Source organism: Sceloporus occidentalis, unplaced genomic scaffold, assembly GCF_023333645.1.
Source record: "Sceloporus occidentalis isolate IW3139 unplaced genomic scaffold, rSceOcc1.0.p SCAF_1, whole genome shotgun sequence".
Classification (NCBI taxonomy): domain Eukaryota; kingdom Metazoa; phylum Chordata; class Lepidosauria; order Squamata; family Phrynosomatidae; genus Sceloporus; species Sceloporus occidentalis.
In genome coordinates, this window is record NW_028316981.1 from 159,661,037 (window position 1) to 159,687,172 (window position 26,136).

General features: G+C 42.6%; 1 protein-coding gene across 4 annotated transcripts in view; it reads left to right on the top strand.

Moving 5' to 3' along the window:
* Positions 1-2,028: 2,028 nt before the first annotated feature.
* Positions 2,029-26,136, top strand: part of LOC149322519 (activin receptor type-1-like) — a 62,664-nt gene continuing 38,556 nt past the window's right edge. For 2 of the 4 annotated variants that reach the window (XR_016271868.1, XM_089479028.1), the window contains exons 1-3: positions 2,133-2,200; positions 23,529-23,603; positions 24,118-24,348. Coding sequence is in view for 3 of the 4 variants with exons in the window: in XM_089479028.1 (XP_089335154.1) it covers positions 23,537-23,603; positions 24,118-24,348 (298 nt within the window). In the remaining variant the exon portion in view is untranslated. Of the gene's footprint in view, positions 2,201-23,528; positions 23,604-24,117; positions 24,349-26,136 lie in introns of all 4 variants that reach the window. The other 2 variants (XM_089479041.1, XM_089479020.1) reach the window with 2 other exon arrangements.

Genomic DNA, 26,136 nt, shown 5'->3' on the forward strand with positions numbered 1-26,136 from the left:
AGTTTGGGAACTCATCTCTCCTCATTCCTACCTGGCTGCAAGGCTCACTGGCAAAGCACGTACTTTTTTGTATGTGTGTGTTTCTTATATGATGTCCGTGTGACAAACCCCTCCCTGTCTATTATTATTATTATTATTATTATTATTATTATTATTAACCTTTATTTATAAAGCGCTGTAAATTTACACAGCGCTGTACATACAATCATTTTAATTAGACAGTTCCCTGCCCTCAGGCTTACAATCTAAAAGGCACGACACAAAAGGAGAAGGGAAAGGTGGTGGGGAAGGGGATGAGGTCCAGCAGTCTTCTCTACCTCCGAGGCCTGGACCAAGGCAGATGGACTGGAGGGAGGGCTTAGCTTCTTGGAGCTAGCCTGCCTCTCTCTGCCTCAAGATGGTGGATGAAGGGAGGGCTTGTCTTCTTCCAGGCAGGCCTCTTGGAGCTAGCCTGCCTCTCTCTGCCTCAAGATGGTGGATGAAGGGAGGGCTTGTCTTCTTCCAGGCAGCCCTGGTGGAGCTGCCTGCCTCTCTCCCCCTCAAGATGGTGGCTGAAGGGAGGGCTTGTCTTCTTCCAAGACGATCGTGTCTGATCAGTACATCCTCAAGAGGCTGTTTCGTTTTGGTTTTCATTGTTTGTCTTGGGCTTTTTAAAAAGAATTTTTGTACATCTGCAACTTTGGACTCCTGTATGCCTTAACCACACTGGTACCTGCTATATTGTTTTCTAGCAGCTCTGTTTGGTTCCAGTGCTGTTGCTACTCACCATCTGTGTATTACAGAAGGTGATGATGCTGACAGGTCAGGCATTTTCTGGGCCTCAACAGAACTGTCATTCTCACTTTTTCACTTAAGCACTGAAGCTGCATCTGCACTGCAGAAATAATCAAGTTTGACATCGCTTTAACCGCCATGGCTCAATTCTATGGAATTCTGAGAACTGTAGTTTAGACGCAAGGCACTGGTGCTGCGACAAACTACAGTTCTCTAAAGTCCATAGCATTAATATATATATATATATATATATATATATATATTTCTATCCCGCTTTTTGCCAGGCAATCAAAGCAGCATACAACAAGTTAAAATACATCCATATATATATAATGCATTGAGCCATGGCAGGTAAAGCAATGTCAAAACAGATTATTTCTGTAGTGCGGATGCAAACCAAACAAGGCCTGAGCTGTCCAGGATGACCGTCAGTTTGCAGATTAAGAGGCCCATTGATAGCAGCTACCAATTGTAGATTTTAGGAAAGTTACTTTTTTGAACCAAGGAAAAAGTACCTTTTCCAAACAGTGTCCAAGGGAACCAGAAAACCTGGAACTACTATTGTGTGGTTTTTACAAGTGTCTGTTCTTCTAGTTACCAGACAGGATACAATGATTTTACTGGCTTGGACAGATAAAAAAGCGACTGGTTTGGTTACCATGCAATTCCTGACTAGTCAATTCAGTTCTGAAAACGAAGGCAGCAGTAAGGAGGGGTGAGAGGAAGGAAATCCAGAAAAGGTGAGGCAATAGGGATTGTTCATTTTTCTTTTCTTTTTTTCTCTTAGAGCAGAGAGAGGATCATAAAGAACAATTGCAAAAGGCCCTGCTGTGCTTGGGAGGAAGAGTGTGTTGTGTGTGTGTGTGTGTGTGTAGATCTGTGCTCTGCAATAGGAAATGCTTTATTAGCTGGGAGTGGTGGAGAAAAGCCAGGCAGGAAGAGGCAGTAATAAGAAACATTTTTAACTTCTCCCACATCCAGAGCTTGCCAAACCGCTGCTTTCAGCAAGAGGGAAAGCACAAGAGGGGGGCTGGAAAGAGGATCCTGTCTCCCACTGACCCACTCGCAACCCACCCCTACACACTCCCAGCTGCCTTCAGTCCAACAGCCTCCTTCAGATAGACTTGACTGGAGCTCAGTTCCAGACTCAATCTGGGGACACTGTTCTTTTTACAGTGGAAGATCCAGGAGGGCTGGAACTGTCATCTGGAAGGAGACCCATGAATCCATCTGAAGCAAGGCGCCTGAGTCCCGTGCAGAGCTGCCCAGGGTGATTTCAATAAACCCATCTTTCCCAGAAAATCAAAACCCACCTCAGACATTGGTACCCAAGAGAATTCTCTCATCCGAGGAAGCCTCCGCCAAGGCCTGCTGAGATACCACTGGCAGCCGAAGTCTGCTCCATTCCACCCACAAAAACTCCTGGGTAAGTTGGAATTAATGTTTTGTCTCCCTTGATTTGTCCATATTTATTTGAGGAAATTCAAGACAATAAAGAGAAGCCCTCCTGGGCAAAAGAGGGGGGAAATGCCTGAAATTTCTAATATCAAAGCCTTAGGCCTCAGGCTTTTTACAGCATGGAGAAAATCTTTAAATACTAAGGAGCCAGCATGGTAGTGGTTTGGGTGTTGGACTATGACTCTGGAGTGGCCATGGAAATCCACTGGGTGTCCTTGGGCAAGGCTCAGACTCAGGGGAAGGCAATGGCAAACCCCTCTGAAGCAACTTACCAAGGAAACACTGTGATAGGTTAGCCTTAGGGTCATCATAAGTCAGAAACTACATGAAAGCACATAACAAAAAAAAAAAACAATCAGCATGAAATTCCCATCAACACAGGAAACAGTGAGCAGGTAGGTAGAGGGGTCACCTGGCCACAGTTTTTGCCACTCTGGTGAACTTTAGAGTACTGTTAAGTATTTCTCAGTATTGATGTGTATAGATCAATTAGACTCTGCAGACCTATGAACGCATAGTTCCATTTTCATGGACAGATTACTACCTAGTAGTGTCTTGTTGGGTTTGTGTGTGTGTGGATGTTTTGGAACTCTCACCCAGTAGTTGATGGTAGAATGACCCAGTGAGGGGTGAGAGGAACAGTATGACTGGGGCAGAGGCCTCAGGCTTCCCCTCTCTGCCTGCTTCTCTGTATTGGAAGCCTTCCCACAGTCATGTTGGAAGTGATGGCCCATGGGGGAAAGAAAACAGTTGTTGTTGGTTGTTGGTTATGACCTAGCGTAAAAAGGAAACATTCTAGCTGGGCAAATTTAACAAGTGACCATCCTGACTTTGCAAAAACTGACTGTGAAACAGATTGCCTCACTCTGCTTTATAGTAGCACCAGCTCTAATGGACTGTCATCCAGCCTCTTGCTTAAAAAATCGATAATGATGGGAAATCCACCACCTTTTGAGGCAATCTTCTCAAATGGCAAATGCCAGGGTACAGCAGGGCTCATCTGCCAGCCATTCCTTTTGCATTCTGTGGCTATTCCCCTCTCTTGTAGTGGAATGCTGTGTATTTTAATTATTTTTCATTTCCCAAACTACCCTCTTGCTTTCAGATATGGTGGAGGGTGCTATTCTATTGCAGTTGCTAGTGCTAGGTACATGGAATGGGGAGGGGCATTTTGTCTCAGGCAGCAAAGTTGCTTGGGCAGTCCTTGCCATCAATCAGTTATGCTGTAGCAGAGGATGTCTTGCTCTGGCAGCAGATTGTTTGAGGTGTCCTTTGAGGTGACTCCAACTCTATATTCCAGTATTTCCAAATTCTGATTAACTCTCAAGAGCTCTTGCAATGGCATAATAAAACATCCATTAATGTTCCAAAATTATGACTTTAGGCAAGTGGTGAAGCTGTAGACCTCAGCCCATGTTCTCTTAACATAGGTGAAGTTGCAGTATACAGTCAGGTCATTGTTCTATCTTACAGAGAACTGGCTTACTCTGGTGGACAAGAGATCTTGCTCAGCCCTACCATTTTTTATCTCCTTTACTGGAAAAGCACATGAGATGTATAGTCTGCTCTCCCACTGTGTTATGACCTATCTTGTAAGTGTATGTCAATTGATCCTGGAGAAGATAATTACAATAATGATGTATAAGAAGAAAGAAAAGGAGAACACAATAATTCAGTTAAATTATGAGAGCCAGCATTGTGTGAGCCAGCACTGTGTAGTAGTTTGAGCATTGGACTATGTCTCTGGAGAGCAGGGTTCAAATTGCAGCTTCGCCATGGATACCCCTGTGGTAACCTTGGGCAAGTTGCCCTTTCTCACCCTCAGAGGATGGCAATAGCAAACCCCATAATTTATATTTCATATTTCAAATAAATATGAAAAATGACCATGGGAGAAATTTGCCCCAAAACCCCCATGATAGGTTTGCCTTACGGTCACCATAAGTCGGAAAAGTCTTGAAATGACACAACAACAATATTTATACTTTGCATTTTTAAAGATGCAAGAATCTTTCCATAGTATCACCAATGCTTTGCATTCCATGATGCACAATATTACACATAAGGTATTAATTTCTAATTTAGCAGTGGACAAAGTACGGCCCTCCAGGTATGCAGTTTGCCCTCTAAGGCTCTTTTTGTGGCCTCTGGTTACATCCAAATGTCTCCAAAGTGCAGTTTTTCTGACAGAAAGGGAGAGATGGCTTATCTCTTCTGGAAGTCTTCAGGGATCATAGTCACATTGCATTGCACTTTTAAAAATATTTTTGAAATACCAGTTTTTCCAAACAAGTAATGGACTTCCAGCTACACCTGGTTTGCATTTTGTTTCTGACATACAGTATGTGGCCCCTCAGGTATACCCAAGGGAAGAAAAGTGTCCCCAGATCAGTCAGAGTTTCCCACAGCAGGCCTGAAGAAAAGCACCATTCTTCAATACCCAGTAAGAATGTGCAAAATATAGTACTCTTCTGCCAAATTTTAAGTGAACATTTTTCAGGAGATAAAGGCCAGAATCCTCTTTGTGACCTACACTGGTGTAGCCTGGAGTTTATACTAGGGTGTATCATTTGGGGGATGTTGCAGCAGGAGATATTCAGTGCCACCTCATGCAATATGGAAGGTAGCTTTTGAGTGCTGATGACCAAGGTCTCCTCCCAGCTACCAGGCACTGCCCATATTTCCCAGCCACTAAATGACCATAGGAGACTAGCACCAGCACTTCCATAGATGGCAGGAGGGGAATTACTTGGTGGAGGCATTCTGCAGGCATGAGGTAGGATCAGACCCATTGTTGAGCAAGCTAAGTTGTTCAGATAGTGATTTGTTCAGGTGCAACAATAAGCCAGGGAAATACACCAAGAGCATGCCCTAGCTTATTCCTCTGGCTTGTTGTGAGAGAGACCTGTCATTGTGCTAGGTTAAAACATAACAGGAAATCATGGACAGAAGGTCTATAGTTGTTTAACTGCTTCTGATACCAGCAAAGGGATTGGGAATCAAGCACCAATGACCAGTCCAAATACTCTAGAATTCTGGCTTGTCATTGCACTTAAATACTCTCCATACTGTCTATAGGTTGTTGTGGTTGTGTGACCTTCAAATAGTTTCCAACTTACAGTGGCCCTAAGGCGAACCTGTCATGGGATTTTCTTGGCAAGATTTGTTTAGAGAAGATTTGCCATTGCCTTCCCCTGAGGCTGAGAGCATGTGACATGCCCAAGGTCACCAAGTGGGTTTCATGGCTGAGCTGAGAATCAAACCCTGGTCTCCAGAGTCATAGTCCAGCACTCAAAATGATATTTCAATCTGGCCTACCTGAATTGCAGTATTGGTGAAAGATATTCATTGCTTTCTGACCGCCTACCTTCCTACTGTCCCAGTTTGACATGGACAGTTCTGATTAATCTTCTGTCATCCCGCTTTTTCAGCTGCTTTTAAAATGTCCTCATTTGAATCTAATCTTCCCACTTTCCCCCTTTGTCTTCACAACTGCTGTAAACTGAGTTCAAAGTGCAAAAATAGTTTGCACACAGTTAACTCAGCAAGGAGGAGAAGACGGGGGAATTTTTGCCCTTTCCAATAAGCTCAAGCAAAAGAAAACTGTTGTAGCCTCTCTTAGCTTGAGTGTTCTTCCCCATTAATAACGTTTGCCATCTTCATCACATTCTGACGTTGCTTGGCCATACCTTTCCAAGTTTTCATCTGTGAAATGCTGGAGGGTCTGTGAATGGATCATAAAGATCAGTTACATGCCACATATTATTTGCACCACATATATGTAAGATAGGTTAGGATTACATTTTTATAAGTACAGTAGGCCTTTGGAAGCTGCTGGGATTTGGTTCTAGGACACACACACCACCACCCCTCGTGGATACTAAAATCTATGGATGTTCAATTTACACTAAGTACAATGGATAGTAAAATAGTGTCCCTTATATAACATGGTGAAATTAAAGTTTGCTCTTCGGAATTTATATATATTTTTTAATATTTTCAAGCCATGGTTGCTTGAATTCTTTTAGTACAAATAGGAACACATAAAGCAGCTTTTGTTGTTGTTAAATGCCTTTGAGTTGATCTTGTCATGGCCACTCTGTGGATGACACATCTCCAAGACCTCCTATCCTCCACTGCCCTGCTTAGGTCCTGTAAATTCATACCCTCCATAATTGAGCCCATCCATCTAGCATTATGGTCTTCCTCTCTTTCTACTTCCCTCCATCTTTCTTAGCATTATACTTTTTTCTAAGGAGTCTTTCCTTCTCATGATGTGGCCAAAGTATGACAGCCTCAGTTTAACCGTCTTGGCTTCCAGGGAGATTTCAGGCTTGATTGGTTCTAGGACCTGTTTGGTCTTTATGGCTGTCCATGGAATCCTCACCACTCTTCTCCAGCACCATATCTCAAATGAATTGACTTCCTTCTTATCCATTTTCCTAACTGTCCAGCTCTCACATTTGTACATGGTGATGGGGAATACAATTCTATGATTTCATGCTCATAGTATGGATTTTTTATACACGGATTCAAGCATCCACAGTTTGAAAATGTTCCAAAAAAGTATAAATTTCAAATATCAAACCATGATTTTTCTATTTTTTATAAGGGACACAATTTTGCTATGTCTTAAACATCTACAGATTTTGTTATCCACGGGGGATCTTGTAACCAAACCCCAACATATAACGAGGGTCCACTGTATATATCTTTACTCTTCAGGATCCTTTACAGTTCTTTCATGGTTGTCCTCCCAATTCCTAGTCGTCTTCTGATTTCTTGACTGCAGTCCCTGTAATGATCAATGTCTGATCCATGGTATGAGAACTCCTTTACTATTTCTGCTTCCTAATTGTCTAGGTTGAAATTGTATAGGTCCTCCTGATCATTATTTTTGTTTTCTTTATGTTTAGCAGTAAGCCTGCCTTTGCACTTTCTTCCTTGATCTTCCTTAGTAGTTGTTCTAGATCAGTGATGGCAAACCTTTTTAAGGTCGCGTGCTGGGGGCGGGGCTTCTACCCCCAGGCTCCTCCCTCGGCGTTTGCCGGCCCCTGAGGGTCCCTCCTGGGGCCGTCATAGGCCAGCAAAAGGCCCCTCGCCCTTCCTTTGCTCGCCAGGAAACGGCTCCGCAGAGCCCTTTTCCGGCGAGCGAAGGCAAGCCGGGAGGACGAGGAGGCAGCTGGGCACGCGTTCCAGCCGTTTCCTCCTCGGCCTTGGCTCGCCGGGAAAGGGCCCCGCAGAGCCCTTTCCCAGCGAGCCAAGGCAAGCGAGGAGGAGGAGGAGGAGGCTGCTTGGCACCACAGCGATGGCCACGATGACTGGCGGCCCCCGCGCCCCTTCCCGGCCTGGGAGCAGGCCAAGGCTTCCTCCCAAGCCGGGGAGGAGGAGGAGGCCACTTGGCACCGCGGCAATCACTGCGATGCCAAATGGCCCCCGCGCCCCTTCCCAAGCAGGGAAGGAGGAGGAGGACAGCAAGCCGGGAGGAGGAGGAGGCGGCTGGGCACGCACCCCAGCCGCCGCCTCCTCGGCCTTCGCTAGCCGGGAAAGGGCTCTGCAGAGCCCTTTCCCGGCAAGCCAAGGCAAGCCAGGAGGGAAGAGGGCTGGGAGGAGGAGACAGACTTGCACGCACCTCTGTCTCCTCCTACTAGGCGCCATTTTCTGGGAGGCCCGAAAATGGCAGGGAGGAGGCGGAACGGGCACGCACCCGTTCCGCCTTCTCCCTCGCCCCCCATGCCACGCGTGCCACAGGTTCACCATCACGGTTCTAGATATATGATGTTTTAACAATTAAAATCAGACAACTCCATTTAATTCTACATAAAGCTCCCTTTCAAAGTAATTTGGATTTGGAAATTTAAACTATTGTAAATGCTTCCACCTGCCCATATGTTGGTCGGTGTAGCTCTTTTCCAACTTATGACAACCCTGAGATGAACCTTTTGTGGAATTCTCTTAGAAATATTTATTCAGAGAGGGTTTGCCTTTGTCTTGCTCTGAGACTGAGAGATTGTGACTTGCCCAAGGTCACTCATTGGGTTTCTATGTCTGAGCAAAGATTCAGACGCTGGTCTCCAGAAGCTTAGTCTAACACACCAATGACTACATCACTCTGGCCCTTTATATGACACCGATTTTGCACCAGTTGTTTTGACTGTTGTTGTGTTTCTGATCCCAGTACAAATGCTTGTTATAATCTTTTAGTCCTCTTACAGTTTGAGGCCAGGCTAAAATATTTGCATGCTGCTGATTTTAAAATTGTGTCTATTTAAAATTGCTCTCTGTTAACATGTTAGAAAGTCCATCTGTTTTTTAAGCTGCTGCTTTGTAACTGTTTAAAACATTTTAATATGTTTTGTATTTTATGCTGTAAACAGATTTGTGAAAGTTATGCCCTAAAATTTTAAGGCCTAAAACTTGAACCTGTAGAATTATGACAGCATAAAATGACTTAATAAATAACATGTCAAGGATGACAAGCAAGACTAAAATTTTGATCAATTTTTTTAAAAAATGGCTTGACCACTAACCTAAAAGATAGCAAAGAGAGTGCTCTCCAAAGAAGAAATATAAGTGGGAGGGAATAGGGCTCTCATCAGATATCAAACTCATCCAGCATCTAGGGATAAGTGGCAATAAAATCTAGAGCTTGAACATTTATCTATCTATTTATTTATTTTAAGGATTTGTATCCCTCCTTTCTACCACAATGGGATTGAAAATGGTAATGTCTTGCTGTTGGCCATTAATTAGCACCTTAAAATTAAAGTTATTGATTTTTTAAAAAAATTAACACAGCCATTTGTTTATTTTAAAAACTTTCTACAGTGAATTGAAAAATGGTCAGAAATGGCTAATACATTAGAAAGTTACTCCACCACAATATTGTGATAGTGTTGTTAACAAAGTGTGTATGTGTCTTCAAGTTGCCTTTTGACTTATGGCAAACCATGAATTTCTTTCTTTTTATTCATTTTTATTAAAAACAAATAACACAACAACAAACAAATATAATTTAATCATATATGGGCTCCTTCCCACTATGCTTTAAAGCAATTGCCAATCGGTTTATTTGACCATTGTTCCCACCTGAAACCGGTTCTGATCCTAGTATGATCGGTTTCAATCATGATAAGGCAAGGCAAATGCAAAAAAAAAAACCCACTCTTTCCTGACACTAGTTCTTTGATGGTTCTTTTGGAAAGAATCGATTCTGGAGCGTGTTCAACAAGTGGGAACGACGAATCTGAATCGCATCATTCTAGAGGGGAGGGACTAATGACGGGGGGTGTTTACCATTCCTCCTCAGTTTTTGGTAGATCCACCATCCCCCCCAGTGCTGCCTTTGTGCCTGTGGTGTGACCTATGGGTGCATTTTTTAAAAACAAATTCACAGAAAATTCAATTTATTGATTTTGCAACTACTTGCAAAGGCAAGTAGTTGCAAAACCAATGAATCGAATCTTCGATCAATTTATTTTTAAAAAAATCTATAAATGCCATGGAGCCCTTTGAGGGTTTTAGCACTGTGCTTCTGAGCATCTCTTTGGGGGAAACACCTCCTAAATCAGTGATGGAGAACCTTTTCAGGTTCGCGTGCCAGGGGGTGTGGCTTCTACCCCCTCAGGATGGGGCTGTGTGCTGGGGCGGGGCTTCTGGCCCAGGGGGCATGGCTTCCACCCTCCATGGGCAGAGCTTCCACCCTCTGGGCGGGGGCTTCCCCCACTGCCCTTTTCCCGGCCCCCCCAGCTGTCTCTCAGGGCCGTGAGGGGGCGGAACCATGGGCACGGCCCCAGTCCTCCTCTTTCCAGACCTTTCCTCACCCTAAAGGGCTAACTGGAGCCCTTTGGGGACGAGGAAAGGCAAAAGGGGAAGAAGAGGAATGGGCAGGCCCCCTGCCTCCCTTCCCACGGACCTTGCCTGCCCTCCAAGTGCCCTGTTTGGGGACACTTGGAGGGCAGGCAGGGTAAGTGGGGACGAAGGTGGCTGGGCACGCCTCCTGCCTCCCTCCCCACGGACCTTTCCCTTCTTCTAGCTGTTCCTCCCAAGACAGTTGGAGGCCGCCAAAGGTCCCTGGGGAGGAGCAAGTGGCACACGCCGGTCGCGCCTTCTCTCTCTGTCCATTCCCCGACCTCTAGTTCTCTTGAAGAGGCAGCTGGAGGCCGGGGAAAGGCTGCGAGGAGGAGCCTGAGGTGCGATCCTCTGGCTCCTTCTCCAGAGTGCCCTTTTCTGTCTTCCAGCTGTCTTGGAGAGACAGCTGGAGACCAGGAAAAGGCAGGGAGGAGGAGGAACAGGTACACGCATCCCTCCTCTGCCTTCTTCCTTGCCCCGTGCCCAAGGAAATGGCATGAAGTGCCACTTCCAGCATGCATGGCATAGGTTTGCCATCACTGTCCTAAATGATGCCCAGCTGAGAGGCCCAGTGTGTGCCAGAAACCTCTGCCTACCCAGAACCCAGGTTGCCGCTTATGTCACTGATGACGCACAGATGATTGACATGCATTTTGCAGCGGCGCAAATTAGTGGGAACAACAATTGTGCCAAAAAAGAAGGGATTACAAGGACATAATGAAGAGATCCACTTTCATAGTGGGAACAACGAACCTTTTGGAATTTAGCAATACGGAGCGATGGCGAATCCCAAACCGGTTTAAATATTAGTGGAAATGAGCCCTATATATGATTAAAACTGCCACACAAAAACTGCAAACAAAGAGAAAGAAACAACAACAATCCTAACATAACACAAATAACCTAACAAAAACTAACAGACTCTCTGACTTCCTCTCCCCGAAATGGATGCTTATATCCTACTCCTACCAGACTTCCATTGATTCATAGTACAATGGGCCCTTGGCATCCATCAAGGTTTGGTTCCAGGACCCTCCCCACCCCCTGGATACCAAAATCTGTGGATGCTCAAGTCCCATTAAACACAATGGCATAGTAAAATGGTGTTCCTTATATAAACTGGAATAATCAAAGTTGGTTTTTTGAATTTTTAAATTTTTAAATTTTTAAAAAAATATTTTCAAGTCATGGATGATGGATTTGGTGCATAAAAAATCTGTGTATACAGAGGGTTGACCGTATACAAGACTACTATGATATAAGCAAGCTCGTTTCATTTTATGAAACCTAGAACTAATAGATGACTCCAGTAAGAATGCATTTAAGAAATAAATATTTCCCAGTCTTCTAAAAAATACATCAAGGATTTCTCCTTGTCATTTTTTTCTGCCACTTAATAAATTTCAAAGGATTTTCTTTGTTGTTGTTGTTGTTGTTAACTGCCCTCAAGCCAACCCCGGCTCATGGATGAGACATCTCCAAGCCCCCGTGTCTTCTACTGTTCTGCTTTGTTCCTGCAAATTCATGCCTAAGACCTCTCTGATGGAGTCTATCCATCTGGTATGTGGTCTTCTCTACTTCCCACTACCTTTCCCAGCATTATTGTCTTTTCTAATGAGTCATGCCTCCTCATGATGTGGCCAGAGTTCCATCTTGGCTTCGAAGGAAATTTCGGGCTTGATCTTACCAGGCTCTAGCAAATTCCCTTAGTTCATTATTACATTATTCAGATCGCTGAATTATTCTGCAATGCACCTTTGCATCAACTAGGGAGAGTAAAATATAAAGTGGGATTTCATATATGCTATCTTTTTGTGTGACAAAGCTTAAATCACAAGCGCTATAGGGTTAGATATAGGAACCCACATCAGCTGTTCATCAAAGCACCTAGTTTTGCATGTTGCAATTGCTGGATTTAAATGCACACTGGTCACGAGATAGGAGACTACAGCTGTGGGAAATTTTCTAGTCCCATAATTTGAAACAAGGCCAAAAATTATCCTTGAAGTCACACACATTGGTCATTTAAAAGGAAAGGGAAAAAAGGAACCAAGTCATGAGTGTTGTGTTGGCATTATAAAGCAGAAGCAGTCATTGTGTTTGAGGTTTTGAGATTTTTAGCCACAGAATTATACTTAGCACTTACAGAAGACTTGTTTAAGGTCTTGAGAGTGCTTCTGGTAATCTTCTCTGTAATCTTTCCAATGACCCTGTAAGGTAGGCCTAGGGTTGCCATAACCCGGCGGCCCCCGTGCCATTCACGGTTTCGGGGGGCCCCTCCCGGTCCGGTTTGGGCCCCCACCCGTGCCTTGTTCCCGGTTTGGGGGCCCGCTCCGGCCATTGCTGCTGCCGCTAATGCGGCTGCTGCGGCGCCAACCCACCTCTTCCTCCGGCTCCGCCTTCCTCCTCTTCCTCGGCGGGCGGCAGAAGCACCCCCGCCACTGCGCCCCCACTGGGAGGGCTTGCAGGGGCCAGTGGCAGCACGCACACGTGCCCCATTCCCTCCGCGTGCGCGCGCGCCTGCCCTACTTTCCTCCCACCCCCACGCGCGCCTGCCCCACTTTCCTCCCCCCCCCGCGCGCCTGCCTCGGTTCCTTCTGCGTGCGCGCGCGCCTGCCCTGTTTGCCCCCCCCCTTGCACGAGCGCGCCTGCCTCACTTTCCTCCCCCCCTGCGCCAGCCATCAAAAGAGGAGGAGGGGGGAGAGGAGGAGGAGGAGGAGGAGGAGGAAGGAGCCGGAGGAAGGGTGCCTGAAGGCCAGGGCAGAATTGGGCCAGAGAAGGAGGAGGAGGAGGAGAGCTGAGTCAGTGGCCATATTGCTTGTTTTTATTTTATTTCATTAATTTTTATTATTGCTTGTTTTTATTTTATTTCATTAATTTTTATTATTGCTTGTTTTTGTTTTATTTCGTTAATTTTTATTATTGCTTGTTTTTGTTTTATTTCGTTAATTTTTATTATTGCTTGTTTTTGTTTTATTTCGTTAATTTTTATTATTGCTTGTTTTTGTTTTATTTCGTTAATTTTTATTATTGCTTGTTTTTGTTTTATTTCGTTAATTTTTATTATTGCTTGTTTTTGTTTTATTTCGTTAATTTTTATTATTGCTTGTTTTTGTTTTATTTCGTTAATTTTTATTATTGCTTGTTTTTGTTTTATTTCGTTAATTTTTATTATTGCTTGTTTTTGTTTTATTTCGTTAATTTTTATTATTGCTTGTTTTTGTTTTATTTCGTTAATTATTATTATTGCTTGTTTTTGTTTTATTTCGTTAATTTTTATTATTGCTTGTTTTTGTTTTATTTCGTTAATTTTTATTATTGCTTGTTTTTGTTTTATTTCGTTAATTTTTATTATTGCTTGTTTTTGTTTTATTTGGTTAATTTTTATTATTGCTTGTTTTTTATTTTATTACATTAATTTTTATTATTAAATATATACACCCCTGCCTTGTTTTTTATTTATTTTTTCATTATTTTTTATTATTAAATATATGCAAGTGCATTTTCTGTGTATTTATGCCTCTGAGGGAGAGAGAAGGCTGGCCCAGTACCATCAGGGGCTAGCCTGAAGAAAGAGGCTCCCCCCTCCCCAACTGTCATCTTTTGGCCTCTGAGGGAGAGAGAAGGCTGGCCCAGTGCCATCAGGGGCTAGCCTGAAGAAAGAGGCTCCCCCCTCCCCAACTGTCATCGTTCGGCCTCTGAGGGAGAGAGAAGGCTGGCCCAGTACCATCAGGGGCTAGCCTGAAGAAAGAGGCTCCTCCCTCCCCAACTGTCATCTTTCGGCCTCTGAGGGAGAGAGAAGGCTGGCCCAGTACCATCGGGGGCTAGCCTGAAGAAAGAGGCTCCTCCCTCCCTAACTGTCATCTTTCGGCCTCTGAGGGAGAGAGTAGGCTGGCCCAGTTCCACCAGGGGCTAGCCTGAAGAAGAAGAGCCCTCCCTCCAGTCCATCTGCCTTGGTCCAGGCCTCAGAGGGAGAGAAGAATGCTGGACCTGATTCCCTCCCCCCCTCACCATTCCCTTCTCCTTTTGTGTCGTGTCTTTTAGATTGTAAGCCTGTGGGCAGGGAACTGTCTGTTATCCCCTCTATTGTAAACCGCTCAGATTCCCAGTGATTGGGCGGTATATAAATAAAACCTATTATTATTATTATTATTATTATTATTTTGAATGCTAACAAGTCTGCCTTTCTTGCACAATGATGATGATGATGATGATGATGATGATGATGATGATGATGATGATGATGATATTGATATCAACAAGCCTCTGAGGCATGGCCAATGTAACTTGCTGTGATTTTTACAAACTCATGCGCAGTGAAGAAAAACCACAGTCCCTTGCCCAAGTACACACTTCTGAGAAGTGCAGTTGAACCTGAGGGCAAATACATTTCTGCTATCTGTCTAGGAATAATGCCAAAATGTCCTCCATTTTGATCATGCCTAAAAACATACATTTATATTAACATTTTTTTAAAAAAACCTCAATTTTTGGCGCGTACTCCATTTTTATAAAAATGTTGCCCTACATTTGTCCTACATTTGTCCCGGTTTGGAGGTCCTCACTTATGGCAACCCTAGGTAGGCCTATTATTATAATCAAGCCAATTCAAGATTGGGTTGGGGAAGGGTGCTGGATGAGACAGTAACTTGCTTTTGTTCCTGTTGAGATCTGAACCATAGACTCAATTCATGCTCTTTGAGTGCTATGAAAAAAGAGCATTCAAAGGGTACACGGAGTATAGAACAGGGATGGGTAAATGCACAACTCCAGTCATCCCTTGCTATACCATTCTAAAAGGTAAAGCTTTTCCCTTGACATGAATGTCTAGTCGTAACTGACTGTAGGGGGCAGTGCTCATCTCCATTTCTAATCCGAAGAGCCAGCGTTATCTGAGGACTGCTCCGGTGGTCATGTGGCCAGCATGACAGCACTGAATGCTGTTACCTTCCCACCAAAGTGGTACCTATTTATCTACTTGCATTTGCAAGCTAGCCTGTAGCCAATGAGAGTTCAAATCCAACAGCTTCTTTAAAGCCACAGGTTTCCCACCCCAGTGCAGAGTGAGTGGAGGAGGAAAGTAGAAACTGAAACCAAGATAAAACAAAACAAAATCATTAGGTAGAAGGGGAACTTTACCTCAATGGGAGAGCACATTCCTTGCATGCAGAATTTGCATGCCGGATTTGATTCCTGGCACCTCCAGGAAATGGAAATAAGGAAAATATTTTTCAGCTGAGAACCTAGAACAATACCACTTACCTAAATGGGCAACACTAGGCTCAGAGGATAACTGCTCTGAGAGCTAATGGCTAAACCGGGTGACTTATGTAAGCTCCCTAGTGTACAAATGAGATTCTGTGAATATCAGTGTTGCCAATTTCCAGGGAGTTCCCCAGAATCGGGGGGATTTAATTAATTTATTTCCGGGGATTTTGACTGAATAATAAAAATAATAAATATTGGGGAATTCTGGGGATTTTGAATTTGGTAAAACATTCCGGGGAAGATCTTCGAGGCTTGTTGGCAACACTGGTGAATATAGAAATTAAGACCAATTCACATGAGTAAACTGGCATGTACAAATTTGGTTTGAGTGGTTCTGTGCAGGAGTCTGCCTGCAGTGAAGCCACCGTTTCATTGCTTCACCCATGTGGCCAGCTCACAGTCCTCAAATCATATTTATTACTCTGTCTTTCCAGAAGCATTGTGCATATGGGACATGACTTCAATGCACCTTGAAAATTGCTGTGTCAGCCAAAAGATGCAACAAGTACCAATTCCATTCAGCAGTGATATTCTTCACTCAAAAGCAAGTTCTAGCTTGTGGCATTGGTTCCCCTTCCTCCTTGGCCCCATGTCATTTAAGGGTAAGAGGGGGAGACACTGAGAAAAAGAAAGAGAAAGTTTTAAAAAAAACAATGTTAGAAGAGCCCCATCGAATCAGATACCAAACCTATCTAGGATCATGTATCAAAGACCTAGCATGGCCAATAATAGATCTGTCAATGAGTCTTAGCCGTAACAGTCAAAACTGGATTTTTTTCCAAACTGGCATACTTCTGATATGATAGTGGGAAGCTGGAATCAAGATGCCATTTTTATTATACCTCCCCCTAGGGATCTGATTGATCACCCCAAGACATTTTTCAGCCTGGGGTGAAAAACCAAACAAAGCCCTTCCTGTCATGTTCCATGTACAGGAGATGACCACGCAGGTGAATTTGACTTCAGCAGTGGTGGCAGGACAATATCTTCCACTGCAGCTGTCCTCCAAAGTCTTGCTGTCACAGCCAGCATCAGCTGCCTGAGGTGGCCTCCTTACTCTCCCTCATGATAGAGTTGGCCCTCAGTCTTGGAGGCAGAATGCTAGACCACATGGGCTTGTGGTCTGGCTCAACAAGGCAGTTCTCTTTTTCTTATTTTGGTCTTACTACTCTTAGGCAAATCCTATAGGTAGGGCATCTCAGTATCACAAGACCCTTGTGGGTAGGTGTTTAGCAACTGCCTGATTCTCAGAGTAGCTGCTCAGAGCTTCCCTTCCTTCCATATGAATCAGGACAGCCTAGTGAGCAGGGACTAATTGCAATTACAGGATCCCTGAAGAATGAATGAAGAGGTGAGAATCAGCTGCTCTGGGGCTCTTTTTGGAAATACCAATCATGATAGAATTAGGATAAAGTGAGGCCCAGTAGGCTACACTTAATTTTGACACTTTCAGCCTCTTTGCCTTGCATTTTGCTGTCACAATCAATTGGACAGACGTTATTTATTCTAAGTCTGAAAGTTTTATCCACAGCTTCCTTCATTTTGAGTTGACACAGGAAAAAACAGAGCTTGGAAATACTACTTTTTGGTACTTTAATTCGCAGAATCCTGCAACTGGCATGACCTGTAGTCATCATGGCTAGGAAATTCTGGCAGTTGTAGTCCAAGAAAGAAATATCACATTTTTGGTTAAAGAATACTCCTGACCCCCCCCCCCCCAACTCATTCTTGTCACCTTTCTCCTCCTCTCTGTGGGAGAAGTGATGGACGTACTGTTTCCCAATTTCTGGGGTGAATTCTTAGAGGGATGTGATTTTTTGACTTCCAAGGTCTCATCTAAAGAGGTTCTGGAAAGCAACAGACATGCAAGAGGGAGTCTCTTTGGCCTATCCCTCTGGAGACTCCAGTGCAGACAGTGTCTATGAGAACTACAAGCTCGCAGGCCAGCTGAAAAAGGAGGAGGTCACAGGATTTCACATCAAGGGCAGAGATGTCTGGGAAACAGCTGGAGCAAAGGGGGAGCTGAAGTGTTATGGCTCTTGAGCTGTCCAAGAGGAAGAAAGGGGGCTAAAAAAAGAAAACAGAGTGGGAGGAAATGTATTAGATATGGACTCATGCATAGACAAATAATATATTGTAATTTGCTTGGCATCTCATTGTCAAGTCCTCTAAAAATGCAAAGCAGGGGCTTCTAGGAGTGTATAGTCAAATGCCTCTTGCTGTGGCCTTGTTGCAGCTTCTCTATGCAGCCTTGTTTGTCTATCCATATCAGCACTCCCTTTCACAATACAACAGACTTGTACAGTGGATCCTCGTTATATGCTGGCGTTTGGTTCCAAGATCCCCTGTGTATAACAAAATCCGTGGATGCTCAAGTCCTATTAAATAAAATATAATGACATAGCAAAATGGTGTCCCTTATAAAAAAGGGAAAAATCAAAGTTTGGTATTTGAAATTTATACTTTTTTTGAACATTTTCAAACCTTGGATGCTTGAATCCGTGTATAAAAAATCAGTATATAAGAAGGGCTGACTGTAACAGTGTGACAAAGTACAGTAATACAATTTACTCGGTAAGATAAAATAGCAAACCAACAAAAAGACTAACAACCCCACAATAAAAAAGACAAAGGTGAAAGAGCAAAAGACAGGAAAGGGAAGACACGTCACCCTACTCCATGCTTGAGACATTTCTCTTCCAATATGTCTTGCAATTAAAAAGAAACCCACTTAAGGACAAGGGAATGAAATGTTGCAGCTGACATCAAAAATGGCCAGAAAATGGTCTGGGACAACAGAAATGTTTTGGTTTTTTTTAAAAAACAAAAAGACAAAAGATTATTGTGTTTAGAAGGCTATAATTTGAGCTATGGATGGCATGAATCCCTTTGGTATAATAAACTGGAAATGAACAGGGAATTTAAATAACATTTTGAAAGGAGATTGCTGTGGAAGGTACGGAACAAATACAAGAAAAAAAATATATAGAAAGATACCACAGTGGGCTACCGCACATGAAGCATTTATGAAAAATCAGAAACTAATTGAAGATGGCTGGCTAAAGTACCAAAATCTCTCAGACTGGAAGGAGGTAAAGCCTAGAAGGGAAGAATTACCGTATATACTTGACTATAAGTTGATCTCATGTGTAAGTCGAGGGCAGGTTTTGGAGCCAAAATGATGGATTTTGATATGACCCATGGATAAGTTGAGGGTCAAACCTAGGGTTGTGTAACAAGGGATCTAAAGGATGAAGCAAAGGAAAACAATGCCAAAGAACTTGCCAAATTGCAGGAGGCATAAGTGTTTGTGTTCACACTGAAGGATAGAGGAAAGAGTACAGGGGGGTTAGTGCTTCCAGGAGAGACTACACTCTTGCATTTCATCAGGAGATGATTTCTATTTTTATGAGAGTTAAAGTACAGTACTTACATTGACCCTGTGGATAAGTCAACTCAGTTTTTTTAAAATCAATTTTTGACTAACATTTCTAGACTTATACATGAGTATATTCAGTAATTAATGAGGAGGTCAACAATGGCAAATCTCCTCTGAACAAACCTTGCCAAGAAAACCCCATGATAGGTTTGCCTTAGCGTGACTTGAAGCCACACAGCAACAACAAAACTAGCAGTGGTTTGCTTATAGACAATAACACGCAAGAAGTAAAATGGACATCAAACTTGAAAGACTTGAGAATGGGAAGATGGATCTAGGTAAAATAATATTTGATAAAGATAGCCACATTATATCAAGGATGTACAAATTACTATTAAGAATGGAAATGGAGCAAGAAAAAGTGAAAAATTATACTATAAAATGGGCCCAAAATGTTGGGCATGCAATTCACATGGATAAATGGGAAATAATTAACGAAATTTTTTCTGTAGATGATTGATGTATGGATAATCATAGACTCATAGAGTTGGAAGAGACCACAAGGGGATGTTAGTGACTATATATGTGAACGAAAAATATAAATAAAAAACCCCAGTGGATTACAGCAACAAATGCTGCAGCCTTTTAAAACATTTGCTCTGTTTTGAAAAGCCCTTAAATAAGTACAGGAAACAAGTTGTACCTGATCAGTCCCTTGCAGATGTAACACAGTATCCACACAAACATGGTCTACACACCAGCAGCCTTTTCTGGGAATGTCCCACTGGCTTTGTGATGGCCAGTGCTAGCCATAGTTTGTGTTAGCTAGCTTCATATCCTGATTTCAAATCCTAGTAAAGAAGAGAATCCTGATATCTATTAACTGCATAGGCTCCAACATTTCACAAATGAAAACCAGGAAACTTGTGGCCAAGCATCATCAATGTGTGGTCAAGATGGCAAAATTACTAATGAGGAAGAATAGGCAAGCTAAGAGAGGCTGAAGCAGTTTGCTTTTACCTGAGCTGACTGGCAAGGGGAAAATTTCACCCCTTCCTCTCCTCTCTCCCCTCCCCTCCAACTACTTTTGCACTTTGAATTCACTTTGCAGCAATGAAAGTAACCTGAGAACAAAGGAGGAAAGTAGGAGAAGGAAAGAGAAAGTAGGACATTTTGAAAGTTGCTGAAAAAGTGGGATGACAGAGGAATAATCAGGATTGTCCCTGCCAAATCAGGACATTTGGAGAGTTGTAATTGTGGTTTGACTTATTGCAGAAGTAATGCTAAATCATGGTTAAGACCGACAGGGGAAAGGATGAGAAATTTGTGCTGAAGAAGAGCAGGGACCAACTGGTCCTGATGCTGGTATTTGAGAAGCAAAATGCTACCCTTCCCTCTGGACTGAATTGCAACAAGGTTCTCTCGCCTGTGTTTTCCTTGAGCCACAAACAAACAACCTGTGTGGGGTGAGTGGATTGTGTAATGGCTTGCTAGGCGGCCTCATGGCTGGAGCCCTACTGTATATGTTTCTTCTGATAGACCTTTGTGAATGCACAAACTCGCTCTGTTTACAAGCCTCTATTTCCCCCCATCAAGGACAGAATCTAAGCAATCTTGATTCCTGTCGAGGCTGCAACGCCCTGGCTGCATGCTGGAATTTGTGAATAGCAGGAAATGGAGACACACAGCTTGTTTACACTAGGAATCTGTGAGCAATGAACAAAAATGGCCCCCAGACTACTCCCAGAACAGGCCCCACATTTTATACTTGTATTTATTTTTATTCAAGATTTTTTTTTTCTTTTAATAAAGGAGCGGGTTGCAACAGTTGGATGGAGAATGGGTGAGGTCAAGACGCCACTGAGTTTAGTTTGGCAAGATTTTCTGTTTCACAAGAAAATGAACAAACAAGTAAGCCCTCCACCCACCACCCAAACCCTCCTGTCACCCTTAGTGAAGCAGCTGAAATATTTCTGAATATCTGTAAAGAGTATTTTTATATCATTGATAAGCCTGCTGGGGGGAAAAACCCCACCAGCAGCTGGCCTTTGTTCATGGAAACAGTGGGGACAGATTAGAACCAAACCAGGATCAAACAGAGCAAAAGAAGAACTCATCCCCACAACATCAGAGGGCTAACTCAGCATCCTTGGAAGCCAAAACCTCCTGACAAGAATCAATACTATCCATCTATGAAAGGAGGAGGTGGAGACGAGGAATAAAAGCCCCAAAGCTGAAAGGCCACAGCTGAAATCAGATTTCCAAGCAGCTTCTAAAAGATCCCCATTTTTCATGGGTTGGTTTAGTAAGGTCCTGAAGAGCTCCCTGGAACACCGTCTCCAGATAAAGAGGGTATTGTGGAGGTCAGGTGTAGACAGTGTGGTGTACAAATGAATTATGCAGAAATTATTCTAGCACTGATATTGTGCTCATACGTTTCTGTTAACATAAATGGAACACATACTTTCCTATTAACATAAATGGAATTAATTAACACAAATTTAATTTACATTGTAGGTGTTATTCTATTTGTATTTCTAGGCTGGCTTGAATAAAAAAAGGTTTTATTTTGTAATTGAGGTGAAAACACTAAAATTCTACATGGGTTTTAAACTTTTATTTAAAACTTTTTGTGGAATTAAACTTCACATCCAAGTTTCAGAAGACTTATTCTGGCATGTCTATGTATATTTTGGCATGGTGATTTCCAGATATTTTGGATCGCACAATCTCTGACGATTGGGCAGGCTGGCTAAACTGAAGACACTAGTAGTCCCAAACATTTGGATGGCACCATTTTGTATACCGCAGTTTTAGTCATTTGCTGCTCAAAGCCTGGCAAGTGAAGTTGCAGAAAAATTCCCCTGGCTTTCTGTCTAGGGCACTCATGGAAAACTGTGGTCTTCCAGGTGTTTGCCCCAACTTAGACTGAGAAACACCATGCCAAAACACACACACACACACACACACACACAAAACCCTAAAGCAAATTTGCTGAAATAACAGGCAACTGTGTCTTGGCACTTGTGTCAGGTTTTACTGGGAAGCCTCCATGCGCAAAGAAGGGGAGGAGGAGAGCCAGGATGGCGGGCCCCAGTTGGAGGTGGAGAAGGCTAACAATCTGGCCTGGAACCAAGCCCAGTCCATCCTAGACACCAGCTGCAGATCTGGAGGAGGAGGCACAGACACTTCACCTTCTCCAGAAATGTAAATTAAAGGGCTGGGAGCAATAGTTTAGGCAATGCCCCACTCTACTTAAAACAGAGGACACTGGGTTGAACTGATGGTGATAAATTAGCTCTATCCAGACCATTCCATTGCTGCAGACAAGAGCTCCCAAACTTCTATGCAACTCTTCTGACGTCTCTGGCTTCCATGCTCTCTGACCTTTGGTATGTCCTTTTGGACTAATCTTTCTGGAAAATCCCCTCAGCTTTTGATTTTACTCTGGGCTGCTTTCTCCGTTTGAACCCTTGCACTGCCTGGGTCATGCTTCTGTTTTTAGGACCATGTAAACTTTGGGGCTTGGCCAGCTTTCCTCCTGCCAGTTCTTGTGCACTATAGATGTGATCACCTGAGCATTCATTAGCTTTAAACAGGACACAATGTGCATTGTTATTTTCTTGATAGAGTTTCCTGTCTTTTGGGGGGGTAGTAGTAGTACTAGTAATTATTTTATTCTATTTGTTCGTCTTGTTTCTACTGTTACTTGCATGGAACATTCTATTGTGGATACTCCTCTTTATCAAACAAACAGAATGAGGCAGTGTGTGTTAGAGTATACACACCATACATTTTTCATGAAACAGCTATCACTGAAGACTGTTTGAAAAGGGGGCATCACTAGGGGGTGCAGGGATGTGGACCACACCAGGTGACATTGTGCTTTTTGGTAGTAACAGGCTGTGGCCTTTGCCTGTATCCCTTTAAAACGCTGGAGATGGTGTGAATGGGGTATCACCTGGTGCAGCCGACACCCACTCACTGGGAGGAGAAAGAAGATGCCTCAGGATTTTAAAAAAATATTAAATTTTATTATTTTAAATTTTAAAATTCAAATTTTAATTTTTTAAAAATATTATTCTTAAAGTTTCTTTAAAATCATCACATCTTAATAATATGTCTTTATTTCAGTATCTTACAACACATTTATTTTCTTTACACTTACAGTTTTAGTTAATGTTTTATAGTCAATATGCTCCTAATACAAAATTTTACTAACTTTTATCTTCTTTTCTTTATAAAGTTTGTTTTAATTCTTCATATATATATATATATATATATATATATATATATATATATATAATGACTTCTGGCAAACATGCCTTCTTTTCTTTCTTGTTTGTGTAGAACTATAAGTGTAAAGAGAATAATTGTGTTGTAAGATACTGAAATAAAGACATATGAATAAAAATAAAATCATCACATCTTAACAAATTTTCACTTTAATCACATGAAACTATGTACATGTGAACAAATTTAAGCTGTGTGTATGATATTGTAATTTAAAGGTATAGTTTTGATTTTGCTAGATCTTAATGTCATAACTATTGCCATTACATTCAGAGATAGATAGATAGATAGATAGATAGATAGATAGATAGATAGATAAACAGGAATTACGATTTATGATAACATTAGCAGCAAAAATTACTAAGGATTTTGTACGGTGTGATATGGGAGGAGGTAAATGTGGGGGTGACACCCTGAATTACCACACCAGGTGACACCAACTCTAGTGACGCCACTGATGGTTATTATGATTTTTATTATTAACTCAACCTCCTTTTTTGTTCAGCAGACAAAATGCTTCAAGGAGTTCTCATGGGCATTTTCTTGATGATCCTGAATCTCTCAAGAAGCTTTATTGCTGGTAAGAAATTTGGGATGGGGTGGGGTTAGGTGGTGAATTGAGATTATCTCAATTAAAGCAGGATTGTGGAATCTTTTTTTCCCCTTTAAAGGGCAAAAATCCTGTTTGGGTAGGGTTTTAGGGGACAGCAGTTTTTACAGTTGGTGGCAAAGCCAAGGGCAGAATGGATGGATCAAAGCAGAATAGGGCAGGACCAATATCATTCCTACCAATCTGGACATTTCCTCACCAAGAACATAAAATTTAGGAGCTGGATAGATCTGCCCCAGATGGAGACCACGGCAACCAAACGCTGCAGCCTTCAGGAGGAGGCCTAAAAAGAACCCGCTCCCCGCCTTATCTGGATTCAACCCGCATCCAGCAGCTTCTAGTCTTTCTGCCTCCAAAAACATTTAAGCCACATAACTAGTAATATGTGGCTGCCTGCAACATTGTTTGGCTGTGTCAAGAGGCTGAAAAACAAATGGTGAAACATCCTGTGAAATATATCCTGTCCTCCTTCACATCCCTGTAGGTGAGCTGACCTGTCTTTGTGACAAACAAGGATCAAAGTGTCGAGAAAATTCCACTTGTTCTGGAGTGCTCTGTTTTGTAAGCAAACATCGGGCAGCTGGAGAAATTATCCACAGGATAGGATGCCTGGAAAAGGAATATGAGACATGCAGGGGCTCCATCCTAGAAAACTTTGGCATGAAATGCTGCTCATCCAACATGTGCAATTTGAATCTCACCATCCAGTTGGAAGGTATGTCTGTTGGTCTTCTCCTTTAGGGATCATACCACACAAGGAGGGAGGGTAGAAATGTGAATCATGTTTTCTTCCACCTTATCACTTCTCCTCAGATAAGACATTGTGATAGCTCTTCTATCTCACGAGAGTCAAATTGCATTCTAGATTAAACATTAAATGGTGATTTACAGATCTCTATTTTTAATCTAGAGCAGGGTTGGAAATCACATGGCCTTCCTGGTGTTCTGGACTGCTGTTTCCAGCATTTCTGAGAATTGGCTAAATTGGTCAGAAATTATAGCCTAGCCACATCTGCAGGGCCATATGGTTCTTACTCGCAGATTAGATCATCAAAAAATACAGCCACTATGTAAATTAAAATGAATAAACTGCAACGAAGTATTTAATACCACTAAGACACAGGGTCTTTACTGAAGAGTCAGTGTGGTATGGTGGTTTAAGTGCTGGACTAGTACTCCAAGAGACCAGGGTTTGAATCACTGCTCGATCACAGAAATCCTTTGGGTGACCTTTGGTAAGATGCTTTTTCTCAGCCTCAGAGGAAGGCTTCTCTGAACAAATCTTGCCAAGAAAATCCCATAGTAGGGTTGCCTTAGAGTCAATATAAAATGGAAGTGACTTGAAGGCAGACGACAACAACAACAACGCTAAATGATTTTATGATTAAAAGACCTAGAAATTTCCTTCTTTACCAGGTTTATTTTTAAAAGACTATTCAGTGAGTATCAGATGACCCTCATAGAGGAACATATTTCATAACGGTATAAGCATCCTGTAAAATTTCCCTACCAAGGGCTCATATACACCAGCCAGAATATTCTAGGCTGTTCCCAGAGTATTCACATCATTCAGACAGGTTGTGGTGACGGTGGGGTGGAGTGGGGCAGGAACCAGTGTAATTGGCCAGTGTAGGCATGCCTTGAGTGTGTCTCGTGAGACATTATTCTGATGTGGTCAACTGTGGTTTTACTCCAATAAAAAGACCTTCATCCTTCAGTGCTTGGTTATACAGTTGATCCTCCATATGCATGGATATTTAATCCACAGATTCAAGCATATGCTTGAACATATTCCTAAAAGATAAAAATTTACAAAAAACAAATCTTGATTTTACTCTGCCATTGTATTTAATGGGACTTGAGCATCCATGGATCTTGGTATCCATGGGGAGTCTTAAAACCAAACCCCAACAGGTATCAAGGGTCCACTGTCTTCTTTAAGGCAGAGATGGAATAATATGATGTTCCAGATGTTACTGGACTACACCTACCACAGGGATGTAGCCAAGGGGGGGGTTCTTGGGGTCCGGACCCCCCCTTCCATTAGAATAATGAATGATATGTGCTGCTAGGCCGCCGCACCCAAGTCCCCTTATAATGGTGGCACTTAGTCTGGACCCCCCCTTCCTAAAATCCTAGCTATGTCCCTGGCTACCAGTATTCATCACCTTTTCTCCCATCCCTGCTCTAAAATGTGTAGCCCAGGCTTCAAATTGGGAACAGCACACAGGCTGTGAAAGAGGTTGGCCTGTTTGTTTGTTTTTCAAACAAATAGCTCTGTTAGTCTCTTGCAACATAAAAAGAATGAAGGGAGAGGGAGAAAAAAAGAATGTGGAAGTATTAAGACTAACTGTTGTTGTTTTTTTAGCATGGGCTTTTGTGGATATATATACACTTCTTCAGATGCAGCACAGAGTGCAGTAACTTCCCCATCTAAAATTTCCCTCTCCCTCACACTCATCTGCATGGTAGATTTTTTAAAAGATAGGAGAGTTCAGCTCAT